At 43.6% G+C, this 20997-nt stretch overlaps 1 protein-coding gene across 17 annotated transcripts in view; it reads right to left on the bottom strand.

Annotated features, from left to right (window-relative positions):
* Window positions 1–255: 255 nt before the first annotated feature.
* eya1 (EYA transcriptional coactivator and phosphatase 1) overlaps window positions 256–20997 on the bottom strand; it is a 158795-nt gene continuing 138053 nt past the window's right edge. For 12 of the 17 annotated variants that reach the window (XM_055634470.1, XM_055634469.1, XM_055634460.1 and 9 more), the window contains 6 exons: window positions 17956–18014; window positions 12827–12987; window positions 9962–10076; window positions 9002–9123; window positions 7441–7541; window positions 256–2216 (listed from right to left, as the gene is read on the bottom strand). In XM_055634470.1, the coding sequence (XP_055490445.1) occupies window positions 2094–2216; window positions 7441–7541; window positions 9002–9123; window positions 9962–10076; window positions 12827–12987; window positions 17956–18014 (681 nt within the window). In that variant the 3' untranslated portion in view covers window positions 256–2093. The remainder of the gene's footprint in view (window positions 2217–7440; window positions 7542–9001; window positions 9124–9961; window positions 10077–12826; window positions 12988–17955; window positions 18015–20997) is intronic. The other 5 variants (XM_055634468.1, XM_055634467.1, XM_055634464.1 and 2 more) reach the window with 3 other exon arrangements.

Below are 20997 nucleotides of genomic sequence, written 5' to 3' on the forward strand. Positions count from 1 at the left end.
TGTAGCGCTGGAGACTCGCGTTCCATCCTGACGACGTGAATTAAGTTTCAACAAGGCAGTAAATGCCTGCAGCCCCATACCGGCCAGAAAAGCCATCCCTCCAATCTCCCAATCCTTGCTCATGGCACACATAAGTAGGATGCTTGCATGCTGGGTAGAACCTGTATATAAGAGATTATAACTTACATTTGATCAGCATTAACTGATGAAGGACACTGCTCACTTAGTAAGAAAAAACCTAAATTGAAAAACAGCTTCCATGTCACAAATTGAATTTTATTGAAATTAAACTCATAATTCATGAGAACGGTCTGTACATGTATTTTTAAGACACAACAAGTTTTTTTTTTGTACAGTGAGGCTGCAGATGGTGTTACTTTCCAGTCATTCCTATTGCAAAATGCACAATCATAACCCCAGTGATTGCTTTTATTATTGATTGTTATTTGCAAATAGTCCATAACCAATTAACTAGAATGGTTCACTATGGTCTTAACCTACAGTATGAGTAGTACCCATTCAAGAAAATCTCTTCATGATCTTTTCTGTTAATATATCACTTTTTGCAATTGCTGTGATGCATAACCCTCGTGAGATTTTAATGAAGAAAAATTTTACAAAGAAGTAAGTCTTTTAAGTAAATGGGAAAAATGTAGGCCCTCTGCAGAGACCATCTGGTGGCCACGATAGGCTGTAGTTGGAAAAGCACTGACAGTAAACAGGTCAAGGCTGTCGTTTTTTGCAATAATGAGTGCTTTATAAGATCCAATTTCTAGCAAAATATCAGTTAAAAGTTCAGTAAAATGATACCGTTAACAATTTCTTGAAAAATTGACGGTACAGAAAGAACCTGATCACTTGAGAAAAACTTATTTAAATATAATTTTGCTCATGTATTTCCATACCAAAGAAAGTAGATACAAGTGCATAGGTTTATAGTAGAGTATTCCAAATGCTACTTGGTATTAAAAGAAAACAGCTTTTATAATAAAAATATATACTATATCATCCACATTATGGGAGTCTGAAGGAATTATTTTCCATTTTATTCAGCCAGAGCAGTTCGTATTCTTTTGAAGAAAAATGGATGAAATTAATTTGGGCAAATGGGAAAGTTAGAAAAAGAACGAAAATGTGCCTTGACACTTGACATGCATGATTTTGGTCTTGACAAAATTAACAAAAAAAAAAAATCATTATCTACATATTTACCCAACAAAAACCAATGCATTTTCCACACCGATACTTTTATAAGGCACAGCACAGTTTCATTGTGCACACGCCTTGCTACACCTATCATGGACAAGGCATTGCCACCTTTAAATTGTATTTATCATAGCAATATGCAAAATAATAGCCTGGTTACAAATTTACAAAAAACACTTTGTCTGTACATGACTGACTTTGCAACGTAAACAGTCATCTTAAATTATAAGAACACTTTATTTTCTGTAAACTACTTTGTGACATGACAGAATCAAATGCGCTTGTTGTGTCCAATGGCAAAAATCTACTTTAAGTACCTTCATAATTGTTGTTAACGAAAAACAATCAGTTCATAAATAATAGAAGCATCCTGGACATCAGTGATAATGGAAGCAAACTTTCTCCACAAGTAAAATATGTCACTAGCATTTGTACAACTCAATTTTCAGTGTAAGTTTTATATTCCTCATGGCAATATTTTTTACAAGTCGTGGTCTTATGACCGTCAATGCTTAAAGCATGAGCGATAACATCTGTTCTGAGGATCATTTAATTGCCTGTTTATTCAGCAGGGAAAGAATTAGGCATCTTCTTGAATCGATTTCCTTCACAGGTATGAACTCCCGAAGCAATGCAATAGAACAGCACTACTGAACAATGTATTGGCTTTTGACCATACATAGTTTTTAGAGCCATCAGCTGCTTTTCCAGAGAATCATTCAGCTCCATTTAAAGTCAGACCAATGTTTAAGACAAATTGCAGCTGTATTTCAACACTTGGGGCTCATTATATAGTTAGCGGTAAGAAGCTGGCAGAAGATACCCAAGTTCTGTAGTTCATCGATATTGAGGGCAGAGATCCTACATTTCAAAGTGCCAATGTACTGCTACAAGTACTCCAGTTCCAAGGCATGATGTAGAGCCATAAGGTCAGAGTGGCTTGAGATCCTCCAGAATGGCATGGTATGCTGCAGACAACACAAAGAGGAAATCTGAGAAGACCACATGGCCTTTGCCCCAGACAAACAACTAATTGTTTGATTCCATCTCTAAACAAGCTACAGCTTCAAAGACATAAGTTACATAAACTATCATTGTTGGGGTTTTTTTTAAATAAAACCATGCTTTGCTTTTGTCAGATGTGCAAATAATAAGGGCAAGTAATTAAATTCTAATTTGGACCACGAGAGGAATAGATAGGGCTAATACCCAGTCAGAGAATTAAGAACTAGAGTATATAGGTTTAAGGTGAGTGGAGTAAGTTTTAATAGTTTAATTGAACCTGAGAGGCAACGTTTTTTACACAAATGGTGGTAGGTATATGAAATGAGTTGCCAGAGGAGGTAGTTGAGGCAGGTATAATCACAATGTTTAAAAATCTACATGGATAGGATAAGTTTAGTAGGATATGGGCCAAACACAGGCAGGTGGGACCAGTGTAGATGGGGCATGTTGGTCAATATGGACAATTGCGCTGAAGGGCCTGCTTCTATGCTATATGACTATGACACTAATTTAGTATTTTAAAAAGTGATTTAACAATATTAACAATATTAAAGAAACCCCTGTTGATAGTGGCTGAAGCAGTCAGTAAAGAAGGGGCTCTGACCCACAGCTTTCAAATTTAGCATGTTTTTCCATTTTAAATTACATTATATATCCAGCAACGAGAATTAAATATGGCATGACAGACTTAACACAACGTTTCATTACCCGAGAAAAATTGTAAGTAATAGATTGTTATCTCATTTTGATTCCTGAATTAGGTTAAACAGTCTACTTTTCAATGAATGAGATTTACAACAGGAAGAGCCTGCCTCATCAAAACATAGATGTGTGTGCCAATAGGTTACTGCTTATTACTACTCAGGCAACAGAATGATGACAATCAGGTTCTTTTTGCTATAAAAACAAATGCATTCATTGTAGAAATACGACTCTCAGGTGAATTAGAAGGAGACCTTGTCAAGATATAACTTGGAATCTCTTCCGCAGATCATTACCAAGCCTTATCAAAGGTAAATATTCTTAGAAGGAATGCATTCCAATCCGTAATGCTTACACTGACCTAAGTAATGGCCTTTTTTTTGTTGTGTAAATCTCCTTTACTGTAGAGGTTTTGATGACCTATTTCACAAGCTATCACCTCAAACTAATGCATCAAAGCAAATATTTAAAAATACCCTCATGAGGTTTTTGTATATACTTTAAAAATATTTATTGCTTAAGTTCTGCTGTTTGTTGGATCTGATTCACCTTTTCTAAAGGAGGTGAGTTAACTTCAATTCTCCGAGGAAGTCTTGGTAAGAGAGCTCTATTGTCAATTGATATCCTTCTCAGGAGTTTCTTTGTGGGTCAGATACTATCTTGCTTCATTATATTTGTGCCACCAACTCATGAACGAACCACTTTTGCTTTCCTCATTCCTGACGAGATATTTAAAACATATATATATGCACATTTAGTTAGTGTATATTTTCCAGTTCTCACCTTCAAACATCCACTTTTGTGTCACAGAATTATGGACAAAAGCAGCAGCACAAAATGTTTAAGAGTCATTTCTGCCTGGCAAGACTTGGAACTTTCATCATTAATCTTCATTGTTCCATGGTGAGGGATCCCAAACAAAAGGCTTGTTGGAGCATGCTATTCATTTTTAAATAGCGCCTGAAAACTACCTTTGTGAAAGGTTGGAAATAATGCATGTTCCCTCATTCTTACACCTAGTAATTTCCTCACCCTTCATTGCCTTTAACTGCAGTTTGAATGTGGAAAAGCTGCCTACTAGATCAGGCCTCTGCCCGCTCCTTAATTAGCATTCTAAGTGATGTGGTTATTATAAGGGAATTTAGTTTACATCAAAGGCTCTAAAAGCTGAATTACCAATTCCCTTTGCTGGGCACACACACACATGAATCTCCTAATTTTTACAACAAAGAATTATGTACTCGGTTGCTTAAGTACTTTAAGAGCAACCATGCCCCAAAATTATATACAGAAAAAAAGACTGACAGCTGAATGCTTCTTGTCTTTTATTTCATGCCACATACACAAATCTCTTAATTTAAGCCACAAAGATGAATTTGGACTTTGAGCAGTTCATTTATTCACGGTTTACAATGCTCAAAATACCTTGGCTAACACTCACAATATATGAAGCCCCAACCATCACTCCTTCCCCAAAGGACAGCAGTCCTTTGAATGCCAGCTATGTGATTATAAACTATTCTGCAACGTCCTTCTCAAAAACTAGCTGCATTTAAACACAGTTCACCAACTTCCATTGTCCAGATGGCTGAATTGGAATTACTTGAATCCTCTCCAGCCTATTCAATCCTAATCATTCAGATATAGCAAGAAAACAATCTGTAAATCTGCAATTCCTGCAGCCATTCTGTTACTTACTGTATGTAATTTGCCCCCAAAATACCCATGTCCCAGGAAGGATGAGCTATACACCATTCACCCTGCCTCAGCCATAACTGGAAGTGGACCAGTTTGCAGCTAGGTCCTTATACACAATACATCCTATTTTTTATCCACTTGCTGCCCTCAGTGACATTATTCACAATTGCCATCTCAGGTTATAGTCATAGCCTGGAAACAGGCCCTTTGGCCTAACTCGTCCATGCCGACCAAGATTCCCATCTAAGCTAGTCCCATTTACCAGTGTTTCACCCATATACCCCTAACCTTTCCTATCCATGCACCAAAGGACTTTTAAATGATGTTATTGTACCAACCTCAACTAGATTCTCTGACAACGTGTTCCATACACCCACCAATGAAGGTGTTGGTGTTCAGGCCCCTAAAAAATACTCAAAGTGCTACCTCACGAACATTTTGTACAACTATTACATAATAGGGAGCTAAATACTTGTAGCCCTATTTCCCAGCTCTTATCTCTCTGCTCTATAACACCCCCTAGAGCCTGACCCTTCACTTTGAACATCCTGCTTTGGTTTGTCTTCCTAAAATGCAGCACCTCACATTTAATTGAATTAAACTCCATTTGCCGTTCCTCGGCCCACATGCCCACATGATCCCACTGTAAGTCTTGATAACCATCCTCATTGTCTATGATATATTTTATTTTACTGCCATCTTCAAAATTACAATGAGACTACATTCTCATCCAAATTATTGATTCAAATTCCTTACTGCAATGGATCCAGCACCATGCCCCGAGGCACACCACCAATCACAGGCCTCCAGTCTGAAAAACAACCTTCCATCACCATCCTCTGCTTCTTACCATGAAGCCAATTCAGTATCCAGTTAGCTAGCTCTCCCTGGATCACATGTGATCTAATCTTATAGAGCAACTATTGTGCAGAATTTTAACAAAGCCCTTACTGAAATCCACCTAGACTATGTGGAAACAAAGAACTGAAGATAGTGATCGACTTCAGAAAGCAAAGCAGTACATATACCCTAGTCTGCATTGATGGTGCCAAAGTAGAGATGGATGAAATCTTCAAAATACTAGTAGTAGATATCACCAATAACGTCTGCTAGCCCACACATGTTGAAGCAATGGCCAAGTGAGCACACTAACACCTCTACTTCCTTAGAAGTCTTAGGAAGTTTGGAAGGTCCCCAGCAACTCTAACCAACTTCTACAGATGTGCCATTTTATTGGGATGCATCACAGCTTGGTTTGGGAACAGCTCCATCCAAGACCGCAAGAAATTGCAGAGAATTGTGGACGCAACCCAAACCATTACACAAACCAACCTCCTTTCCATTGACTCAATTTATACCACATGCTGCTTCAGCAAGGCCAGCAGCATAATCAAGGATGAGTCGCACCCTGGCCACTCCCTCTTCTCCCCTTTCGCATCGGGCAAAAGGACACCTCCAGATTTAGGGGCAGTTTCTTCCCAACTGTTATTGGGCAACTGAACCATCCTACCACAACTAGAGATCAGTCCTGAACTACTATCTACCCCCATTGGAGACCCTCAGACTATCCATGTCGGACTTTATCTTGCACTAAACGTTATTACAGTATCATGCATCTATCTGTACACTGAGGATAGCTCGATTGTAATCATGTACTGTCTTTCCACTGACTGGCAGGCAACAAAATCTTTTCACTGTACCTCGGTACATGTGACAATAAACTAAACTAACTAACTTACTGATATTGGTTTACACCAAAGATAGACACAAAGTGCTGGAGTAACTCAGTGGGTCAGGCAGCATCTCCGGAGAAAAACCATGGGTGACGTTTTGGGTCGGGACCCAGGTGTCGACCCGAAATGTCATTCGTCCTTTTTCTCCAAAGAGGTTGCCTGACCCGCTGAGTTACTCTGGCAGTTTGTGTTTATCTTCCACATAGACTGTGTCTGTGGCACTGCCTTCGTGAACCATCTTTGTCACCATGCAATACTGTACACAAGAGTCCAGCCAAGGCCTAGTTAAAGGTCTTGCACCAATTCATTTTACTAGCTGAAACAACTTCATGCATTTAGATGTAAAATTAATGTTTGTTTTTATTTCTTGTTCTTTGGCCTTAAGTATTTGCCTATACACTCCTAATTGGCTGTGTAGCTGCAAAACCAAATCTTCATGTCTTTTAATGCAATTATTCAATATGTACTTTGCTAACTATCTAACATTTTTCTACACTGAACTACTTGGTGGTTCCATCAGTCTACTAATTTTTCCATCCTATCCTTGTTTCTTGTGACTTTGTCTCAGATTACAATGTTGTCGTTTCACGTAGTTGGTAAATTACAATTTATTTTGTAATATCGTAATAAATAAACATTGTGCCAAAAAATCTCCTCAGTTTATTAATCATATCTCTCCCATTTATTTAATAGCATTCCTCAATAGCACAATCTAAGGGGAAGTTCGTAGTTGCAAGCATGCTCGTTTTATAATGCAAACATTTTATTCACAGGTGCTACCTGCAATTTTGTCGTTGTTCAATCCAAATTAATCTTCCTACCAAATAGCCATGCTAACTGTGACACACTAGAGCTAGATATGGCTCTTAAAGATAGAGGAGTCAGGGGATATGGGGAGAAGGCAGGAACGGGGTACTGATTGGGGATGATCATCCATGATCACATTGAATGGCGGTGTTGGCTCGAAGGGCTGAATGGCCTACTCCTGCACCTATTGTCTATTGACTACTCATTTGGAAACAATTTCCTTTAGTTAATGGGCTGCGCTTCAGAAACTGTGTATTAAAGAAAGCATTAAAATCTTTAAAACATTTACCTTCTTAGATGCTTGTTCTTCTTCTACACCATCTCCCACAACAACATACACCACTTTTCTTCCAAACCTTTGAATTATTCGTTCAAAACAGCTTTCCTTTCCTCAAGTGAAATAAACAAAAATATTTGCTTAAAATAACTTCATCATTGATTCCACATAAATATTTTTCTTTGAAGTAGTAGCTTCAGAGACCGGGGCTTTAATGTGGTATGGGATTGAGTGAAATGGTACAGATTTTTTGCCCAGGATTTTTTTTGTATGGTTTGATTCCATAAATCAGCCGTGCCATTCCCATCAGGGTAAGTGCAGAACATGCAGAAGTAATTTATCAGCATAACAGAGAGGGTGAAAGGATTGGGGAATGAAGCACTGGAGGGCATAGATTTAGAGTGAGAGAGAGGGTAAGATTTTATAGGAACCTGAACAACAATGCCTTCACAGATGCTGGTGGGCATATGGAACAAGTTGTCAGATAAACTAATTAAGGTTAGTACAATTTCATAATTTAAAAGTCGAAGATAGATACAAAAAGCTGGAATAACTCAGTGAATTGGCAGAAAAATGGAAACAATGATAAACAAATGTTCCCTGTCAGGGTTTTTTTGATTGGGAAATGAGAGTAATGTAACTAAGTATAGAGAGTGGTCAAACTTTGTTAAACAAAACATATATAAAATATATAAGTAGATTGTGACATAAAATGCACTAACACAACCTAAATTAAAAGCTTCAAATAACCTCAATTCAACATAAACATAAGTAAGTAAGTAAATAAGTAAGTTTATTACCTAAGTATTCACATACAAGGAATTTGCCTTGGTGCTCCGCCCACAAGTAACAACATGACATACAGTGACAGTTACGAATGACTCAGAAAATGCTAAACATTAATAATAATAAAACACTAATGATAAAACACCATTGATCAAGCATGTGAACCAACAAAATACCAGATTAAAGGGAGGCTACAGATTTTTGGCTGTTGAGTAGAGCAACTACTCGTGGATAAAAACTTTTTATGTCTGGCTGTGGCAGCTTTGACAGTCCGGTGAACAGAACATGTTATTTCTTAGAATGTATCTAATACCTAATACCACTTCTCCGCAATTTACTCTATCCATTTAAAGGCAATGAGAACAGGAGCCGGATTAAGTCACCTGACCCTTCAAGTCACTTCTGCTATTCAATTGATTATGATTGATAACTCAATTGCAGCTCTGTTTTGGGGTCAGATTTCTAAAACCTCTTGATTTCCTTATAGTCCACATATCCACCAAACTCCACCTGGAATATATTCAAACCTTGAGCAATCACTTTTGCCAAAACTTTCCAATTGAGAATTTGCCACATCCATTTCCTAAAAGCATGCCCTTTATTTTTGATACTCAGCACTCAAAACTGCTTACCTAATGCAACTAGGGATTAACGTTAATATGCTTACAATTTTCAGCGGGGAAACACATGAAAAATAGCCCAATAATTGCTACACATATTTGCAACGGATGATGGTGAAATGCAAAACACTACAACTAATTGCTATTAATATTTTGATATTACTTACCAATTTTTGTCGCACTGTATATATTTTCGATTGGAAAAGCTATTCCTAATCCATATAACAAGACTTTGGCTAGAGCAGGTATCAGTTGTGTTGTTGTGACTAGGATATTTATGCTGTTTGACCTGAAAGACAACATATTTTGAGCATCATTAATAATTGGTTGACAACACTGGCAAAATGTTACTTTGGTTTGCATTATTATGGTGTGGTTGCCTTGTATTATTGATGATGTATTATTGATTATTGTATATTTCATTATATATAAAATCATTAGTAGAGTAGCCCACAGTGGAGAACCAGACGACATAGGTTTAAAATTTAATTGGAGCCATTTCAAAACAACACCTATCCATGTTCTTCAGAGATGCTGCCTGACCTGCTAACTTACTCCAGCACTTTGTATATTTTTTAGTGACAATAATGGTTTTAGTAGCAATCATGGTTTCAAAATATAGTGGGAACATCCAGCAAGATGTTCCAGCACCATACATTTTCACAATCTTTATTGAAGATATAGAATTTATTTATAATGTTATGTTGTATTCTTATTAATGTGCTGCAATGACAACTTGAATTTCACTACACCTTATGGTATGTGACAATAAATGAGCCTTATGAACCTTATGAGCTGAGGACAGGGGAAACTAGGTTGGATTTTGAGAACAGAGGATGTAAATAGCTTTCATTTAGTCTGGAGCTGGTTATCAATGCATGGAGGATGGTTATGTTGCTACAAAACTGATCAACCCAAGAAGATCTTCCCTAATTTCTCCACTATATTTTGAAACAATGGCTTCTTGTTGCTACTTCCATACTTAAGCAGACAGCTGAGGTTGCACCAGATCATGTGAAGGATTATGGCTGTAAATTTGTAAATTGTGTGTTTCATTTCTGAATATTTTTTTTACAAATTGAATTACTTCAGTTTACTGGAAATTGTAAATTAATTTCTACGCCAACCTTGAATGAATGAGTGTGAGCACTTTCAATGCAAGTGTTAACCATGAATCCGTCAGGGCTTCAATTTCTGCTCGCAATTGCAACCAAGATTCCCTTTTGGTTGGGCCAAGGAGACCTATGATTCAGAACATTAATATTCAGAGTTATTTATTGCACATCTTTCAACAGCAGGGTCAGTGACTCTAACATAACAACCAATAAACACAACAATGATATTTATATGAAGAAGGGTCTTGATCCAAAACATCACCCATTCCTTCTCTCCAGAGATGTTGCCTGGCCCGCTGAGTTACTCCAGCATTTTGTGTCTATCTTCAGTTTAAACCAGCATCTTCAGTTCTTTCCTACACAATGAGTTATCTATTGCATTAAAGTTATTTTGAGTTAATTTTTTTTAAATTTACGCTCTCATTCTGGTTTCTTTATGCAAGTGTCACAAATCCCTATTCACGCAGGAGAACAAGATGGCCGTGCACATTTCTATAGTTGCCTAATGACCTCAGTTGAATCAAACCTCTTGTTAGTTACTTCCAAAAGATCAAAATTTAAGTTTGCAAGGGAATCGGTGTCTATACTTTCAGCAATTTACAATGTATATTGCTGTCATTTTACTTGTCTATTCCAAAGTCTTTCCAAAGGCTGACAGATTTGATGCATGAACGTGTACATGCTTCTGGTTGGAACTATTTTAACAAAAACAAGAGGATTAGGATAATATGCCAATTAGTGTTAAAATGCACACAAGCATGATTATACAGAGGATAAATTATAGATCAAACTTAAAAAAACATTTTGTATTTTTTTTCTTTTTTTTTTAATACATTTTTATTGGAGGCATCTGTATATCATAAACCAAACCAGTACAGACTTTGTTTAACGGTTACATATTAAGTATCCAGGTTTCCAGGGATCCAGTTACCAAAGTAGCTGGGATCCTCCTTTATCGGTTACCTATTAACATTGCCTCTAATTATTTATTTATATTTATAGATAGAAAAGAAAGAAAGAAAGAAAGAAAGAAAAAAATTAGAAAAGTAGAATAAATTATCAATAATACAACTTGGGAGATAGGTCCGTAGGTCAGAGAACACAACTATTCATCTAGTCCTGGGTTCAGGCTTCAGTCCGGCCTCCGTGCCGGTCCGATCTACCCATTCAAGTAATCTATAAATGGAGACCATATTCTAATAAATAATTCTGGTTTGTTAATTAAGACATATCTAATTTTTTCCAAGTGTAAGGTCTCCGACATCTCCATAATCCACATCTTGATTGTGGGGGTTGTTGGGTTTTTCCAAAATTTTAATATCAATTGTTTCCCAATTATTATGCAGTAATCAAGGAAATTTATTTGGTTTCTTGTGAGTTATTGTAGCAGAAAAAAGTTTCATTTTTTTTCTCCTTAAGCAGTCCCCAGGATTAGTGGATGATTCTGCTTCTGAAATTATCCTAAAGTACTTTTCACCTCAGATGGCCAAAGGTTATGCTGGTACCCAAGAGATTGTGGTGAATTTCAGCATTGATGTCTGTCTTTATTGAGAAGTGCCTCACAAGATATGAGAAGTGTTTCATATTTTCCAAGTCCTTCTTGTAGATTATATTTTTGGGGTGATGGAGGGAGGTGACGTTTTGCAGTACAGTTTAGGACCTTTCTTTAGCATCTGATCAATGTAAGGCAAATTCTCTTGCAGGCTTCAATGGATGAGACATGCGTGCCTCCTAGGATATGCGCAGACATAAAGTTTCCCATGTGCTGCAGCTTGATGACTGAGATTGGACTGATCTTGCTTCTGAAGGGGAAACTTCAGGAACTGAATAGTTTCCTATTTACCTTACAGTTTACAGTGTGTGTGTGAAGAAACTGCAGATGCTGGTTTAAACCAGCTAGACACAAAAAACTGGAGAAACTCAGCAGGACAGGCAACATCTCTGGAGCGAAGAAATGGGTGGCGTTTCGGGTTGAGACCCTTGACTTGACAGACTTAGTGTCTGAAGAAGGGTCTCAACACGAAACTTCACCCATTCCTTTGCTCCAGAAATGCTGCCTGTCCCGTTATGTTACTCCAGCTTTTACCTTACAGATTAGCTCCTACATGGTGATAAATGCTTGGAAAGTGTTGGAACAATGACATGGCAGTGCTTTGCACCAGGGTAGATTTGATAGGGTGACACAGCAACATTTCATACACTAAATGCTGGAGGTAACATGGTTACATGGTAGAGGAGTTACTGGCCAATAGGAAATACAGAGAAGGCATAAATGGTCCGCTTTCTGGATGGCAAAACCCACGGTCCACAGTCTGAAGAAGGGTCTCGAACCAAAACATTATCCATTCCTTCTCTCCAGAGATGCTGCCTGTCCCGCAGAGTTACTCCATCAGTTTTTGTCTATCTTTGGTATCAAAATATGATTTGCAAATGACTGAAGAAAAGTTCCATTTGACCTTTTCAGATTACCAATGGACCTGTCCCACTTACGCAACTTTTTCGGCGGCTGCCGGCACCTGTCATAGGTCGTTACAAGTCGCCGAAAAATGTCAACGTTGAAAATTCAGCGGTGACCAGAAAGACGCTACGACTCTTTGGGTGACTTAGGAGACTACTCACGATCATACAGACGACACCCTGACGACATGTCACGGGGTGAAGCCAGTGTGGTCGTGAGTAGTCGCCCAAAGAGTCATACCTTGTTCTGGTCGCCACTGGAAATTTTCCCTGGCAAATTTTGTTGAAAATTTTCGGCGACCTGCTGCCACTATGATGGGTGCCGGCAAGTCGCTGAAAAAAATCACGTAGGTGGGACAGGCCCATTAGTCCCTTGCTGATTAGCAAATTACTTAATGAGATAAAAATATGAGTACTTGCCTCCAACGTTATTTTTATAAGTATTATATATTTCTTTTACTCTCCGATAGCGAAAAGCTAGCTTCCGCATCCAATCAACTCCTCCACGCACACCGGTTGCTAAACAAAGATTTGCACTTGTCGCTGCAGCATGAAAGCCATCTGTGGCAAAGTTGTAAGTACTGTAGAAATTAACGCAGATGAGAGTTATCAGCAAAGAATAAAGACTGGATTATATGTCTCAGTTACAGTTAAGTTTATTGTTACCTGTACTGAGGTACAGTGAAAAGCTTTTGTTGCGTGCTATCCAGTCAGCGGAAAAATACATGATTACAATTCAGCCATTTATAGTGTACAGATACATGATAAAGGAATAACGTTAAGTGCAAGGTAAAACAAGCAAAGCCTGATGAAGGATGGTCCGTGGGTCACCAACGAGGTAGACAGTAGTTCAGGACTGCTCTCTGGTTGTGGTAGGATTATTCAGTTACTTGATAACAGCTGGAATGAAACTGTCCCTGAATCTGGAGGTGTGCTTTTTCACACTTCTATACCTTTTGCCCAATGGGAGAGGGGAGAAGAGGGAGTGGCCAGGGTGCGAATCGTCCTTGATTATGCTACTGGCCTTGCCGAGGCAGCTTAGGTATAAATGGAGTTAATGGATGGGAGGTTCGTTTGTGTGATGTTCTGGGCTGCGTCCACAATTTGCTGCAATATCTTATCTTATCTTATCTTATCTTATCTTAATATATTTAAAACTCTCGTGTTGGTTTGTCCGGGTTCAGGCTTCTGTGAATTTCCTCCTCCAAAATTTTTACATATTCCGGTAGAGTTTTTCCTCCTCCTCTTAATGTTTGTAAAATTAAAAAATTTGGTTCAACCTATCCCTGCTTTTTCGGTAAAAACCATAAAAAATTTCAAAATGGTAAAAAAAAATCAAGCAGCTTCCAACCCATAGAATGTTGACGAACGTTCTATCGTGTGATGTCACAATGCCCAATGTTCAGATGTCCAATCTGCCTTTGCTCCAACCCCAGCCCCTCCCCCCCCTCCCCCGTCTGATGTTGCAGCATCTTCCAATGTGTGATGTCACAATGACATCCCTCACAGGTGGCCAATCGCAATGGAACATTTACATATGTTCGTTGTTGTTGCTCCAGCCCCCCCCCCCCCCCCCCCCGCCACCTGTTTCGAAGCGCGTGATCATCCTTCTCTCTCGCCCCTCTCTCCCTCATTCTCCTCCCCCCTCTCTCTCCCCTCGCCCTCTCTCCTCTCCCCTCTCTCCCCCCTTCCCCTCCCCCCTCTCTACTCTCTCCTCTCTCCTCACTCTCTCTCACCCCTCTCCCTCACCCCTCTCTCCTCACCCCTCTCTCCTCACCCCCTCTCCCCTCTCTCCTCACCCCCTCACCTCCTCCCTCCCCTCTCTCCTCACTCCCCCTCTCACCTGAACCCCTCTCACCTCGCCCCTCTCTCCAACCCCTCTCTCCCTATTCCCCTCTCCCCTCACCCATCTCTCCTCATTCCTCTCCCCTCTTTCCTCACCCCTTTTTCCTCCTCCCTCTCCCCTCACCCCTCTCTCATCACACCTCTCTCCTCCTCCTCTCCCCTTCCCACATCTACCCCCGTCTCCCCTTCACCCTCCCCGCTCTCCTCCCCTCTCCATCCTCATCTCCCTTCCCCCTCCCCCTTCCCTCCCATCTCCTCCTCCTCCCCACTCTCTCTCCCCCATTTCCCCCCTCTCTCCCCTCCTGCTCCCTCCTCCCTCTCCCCCCTCCCTCCCCCTCTCTCCTCCCGCCCTCTCTCCTCCCCCCCTCTCCCTCCTCCCCCCCTCTCTCCCTATTCCCCTCCCCTCTCCCCTCACCTCACTCATCCCTCCTCCCTCCCCCTCTCTCCTCAACCCTCTCCTCACCCCTCACCCTCTCTCTCCTCCCTCCTCCCCATTCCTCTCCCTCCCCTCATTCTCTCTCCTCCCCTCCCCCTCTCTCTCACCCCTCTCTCATCACTCCTCCCTCCATCGCCCCCCTCTCCCCATCTCCCCTCCTCCTCCCTCCCCCCCTCTCCTCCCCATCCCTCTCTCCCCTTTCCCACCCCTCCCCCTATGCTTCTCCCCTCCCCCCCACTCTCCCCTTCTCTTCCCCCTCTCTCTCCCGCCCTCCCCCCCCCTCCCCCTACCCCTCTCTCCACCCACTCTCTCTCCACCCCTCCCCCACCACTCTCACATTCCCTCCCCCCTTTGGGGTAAAAGGAGCCAATGAATAGTGTGTGTGTGTGTGTGTGTGTGTGTGTGTGTGTGTGTGTGTGTTGTGTGTGTGTGTGTGTGTGTGTGTGTGTGTGTGTGTGTGTGTGTGTGTGTGTGTGTGTGTGTGTGTGTGTGTGTGTGTGTGTGTGTGTGTGTGTGTGTGTGTGTGGTGTGTGTGTGTGTGTGTGTGTGTGACGTTTGTGTGCCTGTGTCTCCCTTTGTTGGGGGGTTGGTTAGCGTGTGTGTGACCCTCCCCCTCCCCCTCTCCCCTCCCCTCTCCTCCTCTTGAATGGACTCCTCCCCCTCTCCCCTCCCCCTCTACCCTCCCCACTGTCTCCCCTCCCCTCTTCCCTCCTCCTCCCTCCCCCTCCCTTACCCGCCCCCTCCCCACTCTCTCTCCCCCCCCCCCTCCCCCCTCTTTCCTCCCCTCCCCCCTCTGCCCCCGCTCCCTCCCCTCCTCCACTCTCCTCTTCCCCTCCCCCCCCCTCCCCTCCTCCACCCTCCCTTCTACCCTCCTCAAACCCCCTCTCCCCTCTCCCTCCCCCTCTCCCTCCTCCCCTCATCTCCTCCCCTCTCCTCTCCTCTCCCCTCCTCTCTCTCCCCCTCTCCTCCCTCCTCCCCACCTCCCTCTCCCCTCTACTCGCTCCTCCCCTCCCTTCCCCTTCCCCCTTCCCCATCTCTCTCTTCTCTTCCCCCCCCCCCCCCCCCCCCCATGGGGGAACAGACCCAGCGGGTCTGCACTTGGTCTAGTAACTATTAAAACTGTCGTTCGTTGATTTGTTGGTTGTAACTGACTATTGCGCTAAAATTAGTTTAAGCTGTTTGTGAATTTACTCCTCCACCCTTTGACGTAACAGAGCAATTGTTACATATTCCTTCAGACTTTTTCCTCCGCCACATTTTGTTTTGAAAATTAGAACATTTGGTTATTAATTTCACTGCTATTTTAGTAAAAAACATCAAAAAAAATTTAAATCAAGCTGCTGCATGAGTCACAGAGCCATCTCACAGATGTACAATGGATCTCATTTACATATGCCATCACAATGGGACAGGTGTGGGAGATTGGAGCCTTCACGTGGTCTAGCGTGCACAATCAAATAAGATTAAATAGAACAAGTTGTCCTACCCCCCCTCCTCTATCCCCCCTCCCTCCCACCCCCCCCCCCCCTCAACCTCTACCCATCCTATTCTCCACCCTCTCCCCCTCCCCTCTCCTCCCCCCCCCACTTCCTCTCCTCTCTTCCCCCCCACTTCTCTCCCTTTCCTCTCTCTCCCCCCTCCCCAAAACTTCCCCCCCTCCACCTCCTCTCTCTCTCCCCCTCTCTACTTCTCTCCCCCTCTCCCCCTCTCCCTACTCTCTCTCTCCCCCTCCTCCTCTCCCCCTCTTCTCTCTCCCTCCCTCCTCCTCCCCCCCTCCTCCCTCCCTCCCCCCCCTCCCTCCTCCCCCTCCCTCCCCCTCCCCTCTCCCTCTCCCTCTCCTCTCTCTCCTCCTCTCCTTTCCCCTCTCTCTCCCTCCCTCTCCCCCCTTCCCCCCCCTCCTCCCCCCCCTCCTTCTCCCTCTCCCCCTCTCTCTCTCTCTCTCTCTCTCTCCCCCCCCTCTCTCTCCCCCCTCTCTTCTTCCCTCCGTCTCTCTCCCCCTTCTCTCTCTCCCCTCCCTCCTCTCTCCCCCCCCCCTCTCCCCTCTCCTCTCTCCCCCCCCCACTACCCCCCTTCTCTCTCCCCCCCTCCTCTCTCCCTCCCCCTCCCCTCCCCCCTCCTCTCTCTCCGTCCCTCCTCTCTCCCTCTCCCTCCCTCCTCTCTCCCTCTCCCTCCCTCCCTCCTCTCTCCCTCCCCCCTCCCTCTTCTCTCCCTCCTCCTCCTCCTCCTCTCTCCTCTCCCTCTCCTCGCTCCCCCTCCCTCTCTCTCTCCCCCCTCCTCTCTCTCCCCCTCCTCTTCTCCCTTCTCTCCCCCTCTCTCTCTCCGTCTCTCCTCCCCCCTCTCCTTCTCTCTCCCCCCTCTCCCTCTCTCTCTCTCCCCCCTTGTCTCTCTCTCTCTCTCTCCCCTCTCCCCTCCCTCTCTCCCTCTCCTATCTCCCTCTCTCTCTCTCTCTCTCCCCTCCCCCCTTCCCATCCCATGCCTTTCCCCCACCTCTCCCCTTCTCTCCCCTCTCTTCCCTTCTCTCTCTCCCCTCCCCCTCCTCTTCCTCCCCCTCTCCCCCTCCCCCGTTCTCTCTCTCCTACCCCCCCCTCCACTCCTTCTCTCCCTCCCTCTCTCTCCACCTCTCCCCCACATCTCCCCCTCCCTCTCTCTCCCCCCTCCACTCTCCCTCCCTCTCACTCCCCCTCTCAATCTCTCTACACCTCTCCCCCCCCCCACCTCTCTATCCTCCCCCTTCTCCTCTCCTCCCTCCCCTCCCTCCTCTCTTCGCCTCCCCCCGATCTTTACACCCTGACCCACGTCTCCCTCTCCCCCCCCCTCCCCCTCTTACCCCCCCCTTCCCCTACCCCTTTCCCCCTCTAAAAAACAATCCCCTCCCCCCATCTCACCTCCTCCCTCTCTCTCCCCCCTCTGCCTTCCCTCCCCCTCTCATCCCCCACTCTCTCCCCCTTTTCCCCCCTCTCCTCTGCTCACCCCTCTCTCCCCCCCTCGCTCTCTTCTTCACCCCTCTCTCTCCTCACCTTCTCCCCTCACTTCCCCTCATCCTCACCCTTCTCTCCTCTCTCCCCCCATTCCCTATTCTCCTCACCCTCTCCCCATCTCCTCCCTCTCTCCACCTCCACTCCCTTTCCCTCCTCCTCCCTCCCCATCACTCTCTCCCCATCCACCGCACGTTGGGAGGAACAGACCCAGCTGGTCTGCACTTGGTCTAGTACATTTTATACGTCTCATACATCGTATCGAATAATTTATTTTTAGTTAAGTAACATACCTCAAATCCTGTCCATTATCATCTGATGATACATCATCAATGTGAACTTGATCACATTCCTGAAAAAAAAATGATTTTAATAAGCTATATAAATTAGATATTATTTTAAAAACAAATCCATTTGTGATAAATTTGTACATATACTAGATTTCTGACCAAGTCTTTCAGTGTTTTTGTCTAATTAAATCATGTATGAATGAACTGAAAAGGAGCAGCAAATATTTCCATTTGGATGAAACAACAGTAGGCAGTTCCTTTTTGGATACATTAGAGTATATAACTATCCTTGAAATCAAGGCATCCTTTTATTGAGCAAAAAAAAAACCCAACTGCGAGAGGAACTCAGCATCGGTGGAAGGAAATGGAAGGGTCTCGGCCCGAAACGTCACCCATTCCTTTCCAGAGATGCTGCCTGTTCTGCTGAGTTACTCCAGCTTTTATGTTGGGTCTTTGGGTCAGGATCTTTGTTCCAGCAGTTTATTTTTTCCTCAAGATTCCAGCATCTGCAGTGTGTTGTATCGTGATCATCTTAAATCAAGGAGCCCTTTGATATACAAACTTATCAATGAGACATAGAGAAATCCCTTTGCTGTTTTGTATCATACCCAACACAGAGGAAGATGGTTGTGATGTTTGATGGCCAATCTTCTCAGCCATAGGACATCACTGCGGGAGTTTCTCCGGAAGTGTCCTGGGGCGACCATCTCCATTGCTTCATCAATGATCTTCCTTCGGTAATAGGATAAGCAGTAGGGATGTTCACTGATGATTGCACAATGTACAGAACCATTTACGACTTTTCAGATAATGAAGTGGTCCATATCCACATGCAGCAGGAACTGGACAAATTCCAGGCCTGGGCAAGGAGGGGGCAAGTAACTACCACAAAAAGGTTAGGTAATGAGGATATCCAGCAGGAGAAAATCCAGCTTTCGGGAGATCAGGTTAGTTAAGACTGACTGAGCGGAGGTGTTCAGTGACAATAAAACTGTATCCGCTGTTGCAGGTGTCAATAAAACTATATCCACTGTTCCAGATGTCAATAAAAACCGTTCCCTCCAAAACTCCCTGGTTAACTCGTCCCTTCCCACACAAACCACCCCCACCCCAGGTACTTTCCCCTGCAACCACAGGAGATGCAACACCTGTCCCTTTACCTCCCCCCTCGACTCCATCCAAGGACCCAAACAGTCTTTCAGGTGAGGTAGAGGTTCACTTGCACCTCCTCCAACCTCATCTAATGTATCCGCTGTTCCAGTTGTCAACCTCTCTACATCGGCGAGACCAAGCGCAGGATCGGCGATCGTTTCACTGAACGCCTCTGCTCAGTCCGTCTTAACCGACCTGATCACCCGGCGGCTCAACATTTCAACTCCCCCTCCCATCCCCAATCTCACCCTGTTATCCTGGGCCTCCTATATTGTCAGAGTGAGGCCCAGCGCAAATTGGAGGAACAGCACCTCATACTTCGCTTGGGTAATTTACACCCCAGCGGTATGAACATTGACTTCTCTAACTTCAGATAGCCCTTGCTTTCTCTCTCCATCCCCTTCCCCTTCCCTATTTTCCCACTAGTCTTACTGTCTCCGACTACATTCTATCATTGTCCCGCCCCCTCCCCTGACATCAGTCTGAAGAAGGGTCTTGGCCAGAAATGTCACCCATTCCTTCTCTACAGAGATGCTGCCTCACCCGCTGAATGAATTCTTCTATATTTCCTTGATCACCATCTGCTTTGATCTGTTGTTTTCACACCTTACCCTTCCCTATCTCTAGTTTCCCTCTCCCCTGACTCCAAGAAGGGTCTTCAACCAAATGCACCCATTGCTTCTCTCCAGGGATGCTGCCTGTCCCACACTGAGTAAGCTCCAGCATTTTATGTCTATATTCATAATAAGGACAGAGAATCCTACTTCATATGTATCCCGTCCACAATCATTCTCTCACTCCACCACCGATATGAGGTAGCAGCAGTTTGTACCATATACAGGATGCACTACAGAAAGTCACCAAGTTGTCTTGGATAGAACCTTCCAAACCCATAACCTCTACCAGCTACAAGGACGAGGGCAGCAAAAGAATAGGAACACCATCACCCAGAAGTTGCCTTCCAAGTTAGGACCATCCTAACCTAGAATTACCACGGAGGAGTTAATAGGCATCTTAAGGCTCTTTAAGATGATTAAGGTGGATAAGTCCCTCGCCATGTTCATCCATGAACTTTGTCGGAAACACGGAGAAAATTGCAAAGGTTCCTGTGGAGATATTTGCATCATCTTCAGCCACAGGTGAAATTCTGGAGGTTTGGCGTCTGGCTAATGTAGCACCTTTATCTAAGAAGACCAGCAAGGATAAGCCAGGAATCTACAGACCGGTGGAGCATGATATCCCTGGTGGGAAGGTTATGTGAGGGAATTCTCTGGGGCAGGATCTAAAGGGCATATGGATAGTTAGCATGACTTTGTACATGGAAAAATCGTGTCTCACAAATCTGAGAGCGTTTTTTGAACAGATCACCAAGGGAATTGATGGATGCTAGACAGTGGACATTTTCAAATGTCTTTTGCCTTTTGCTGCAAGGCCTTTCAGCACCACAAAGTGGCACAGCAGTAAAGTTGCTTCCTTACAGTGCCAGAGACCTAGGTTCAATCTTGACTATGGGTGTTGTCTGTACGGAGTTTGTATGTTCTCCCCCTGACCAGCATGAGTTTTTGCCGGGTGCTCTGGTTTCCTACCACACTCCAAAGACGTACAAGTTTGCAGGTTAATTGGCTTCTGTAAATTGTAAATTGTCCCTAGTGTGTAGGATAATTGCTGGTGTACGGGGTGTTTGGTGGGCTCATAGGTTTGGTGAGCCTACAGGCCTGTTTCCACACTGTACGTCTAATGTCTAAGGTCTTTGACAATTTCCCACAGGGTAGGGCAGATCACATGGAACCCAAGCCAATTGGATTCAAAATTGGTGATTTATTAAACAGTGAGGAATGATATATGTTTATAAGAGTAACTAGATCAGTTGGGAAGGTGGGCCAAGGGATAGTG

The sequence above is a fragment of the Leucoraja erinacea genome, chromosome 4 (assembly GCF_028641065.1).
Source record: "Leucoraja erinacea ecotype New England chromosome 4, Leri_hhj_1, whole genome shotgun sequence".
Taxonomy (NCBI): Eukaryota; Metazoa; Chordata; class Chondrichthyes; order Rajiformes; family Rajidae; genus Leucoraja; species Leucoraja erinaceus.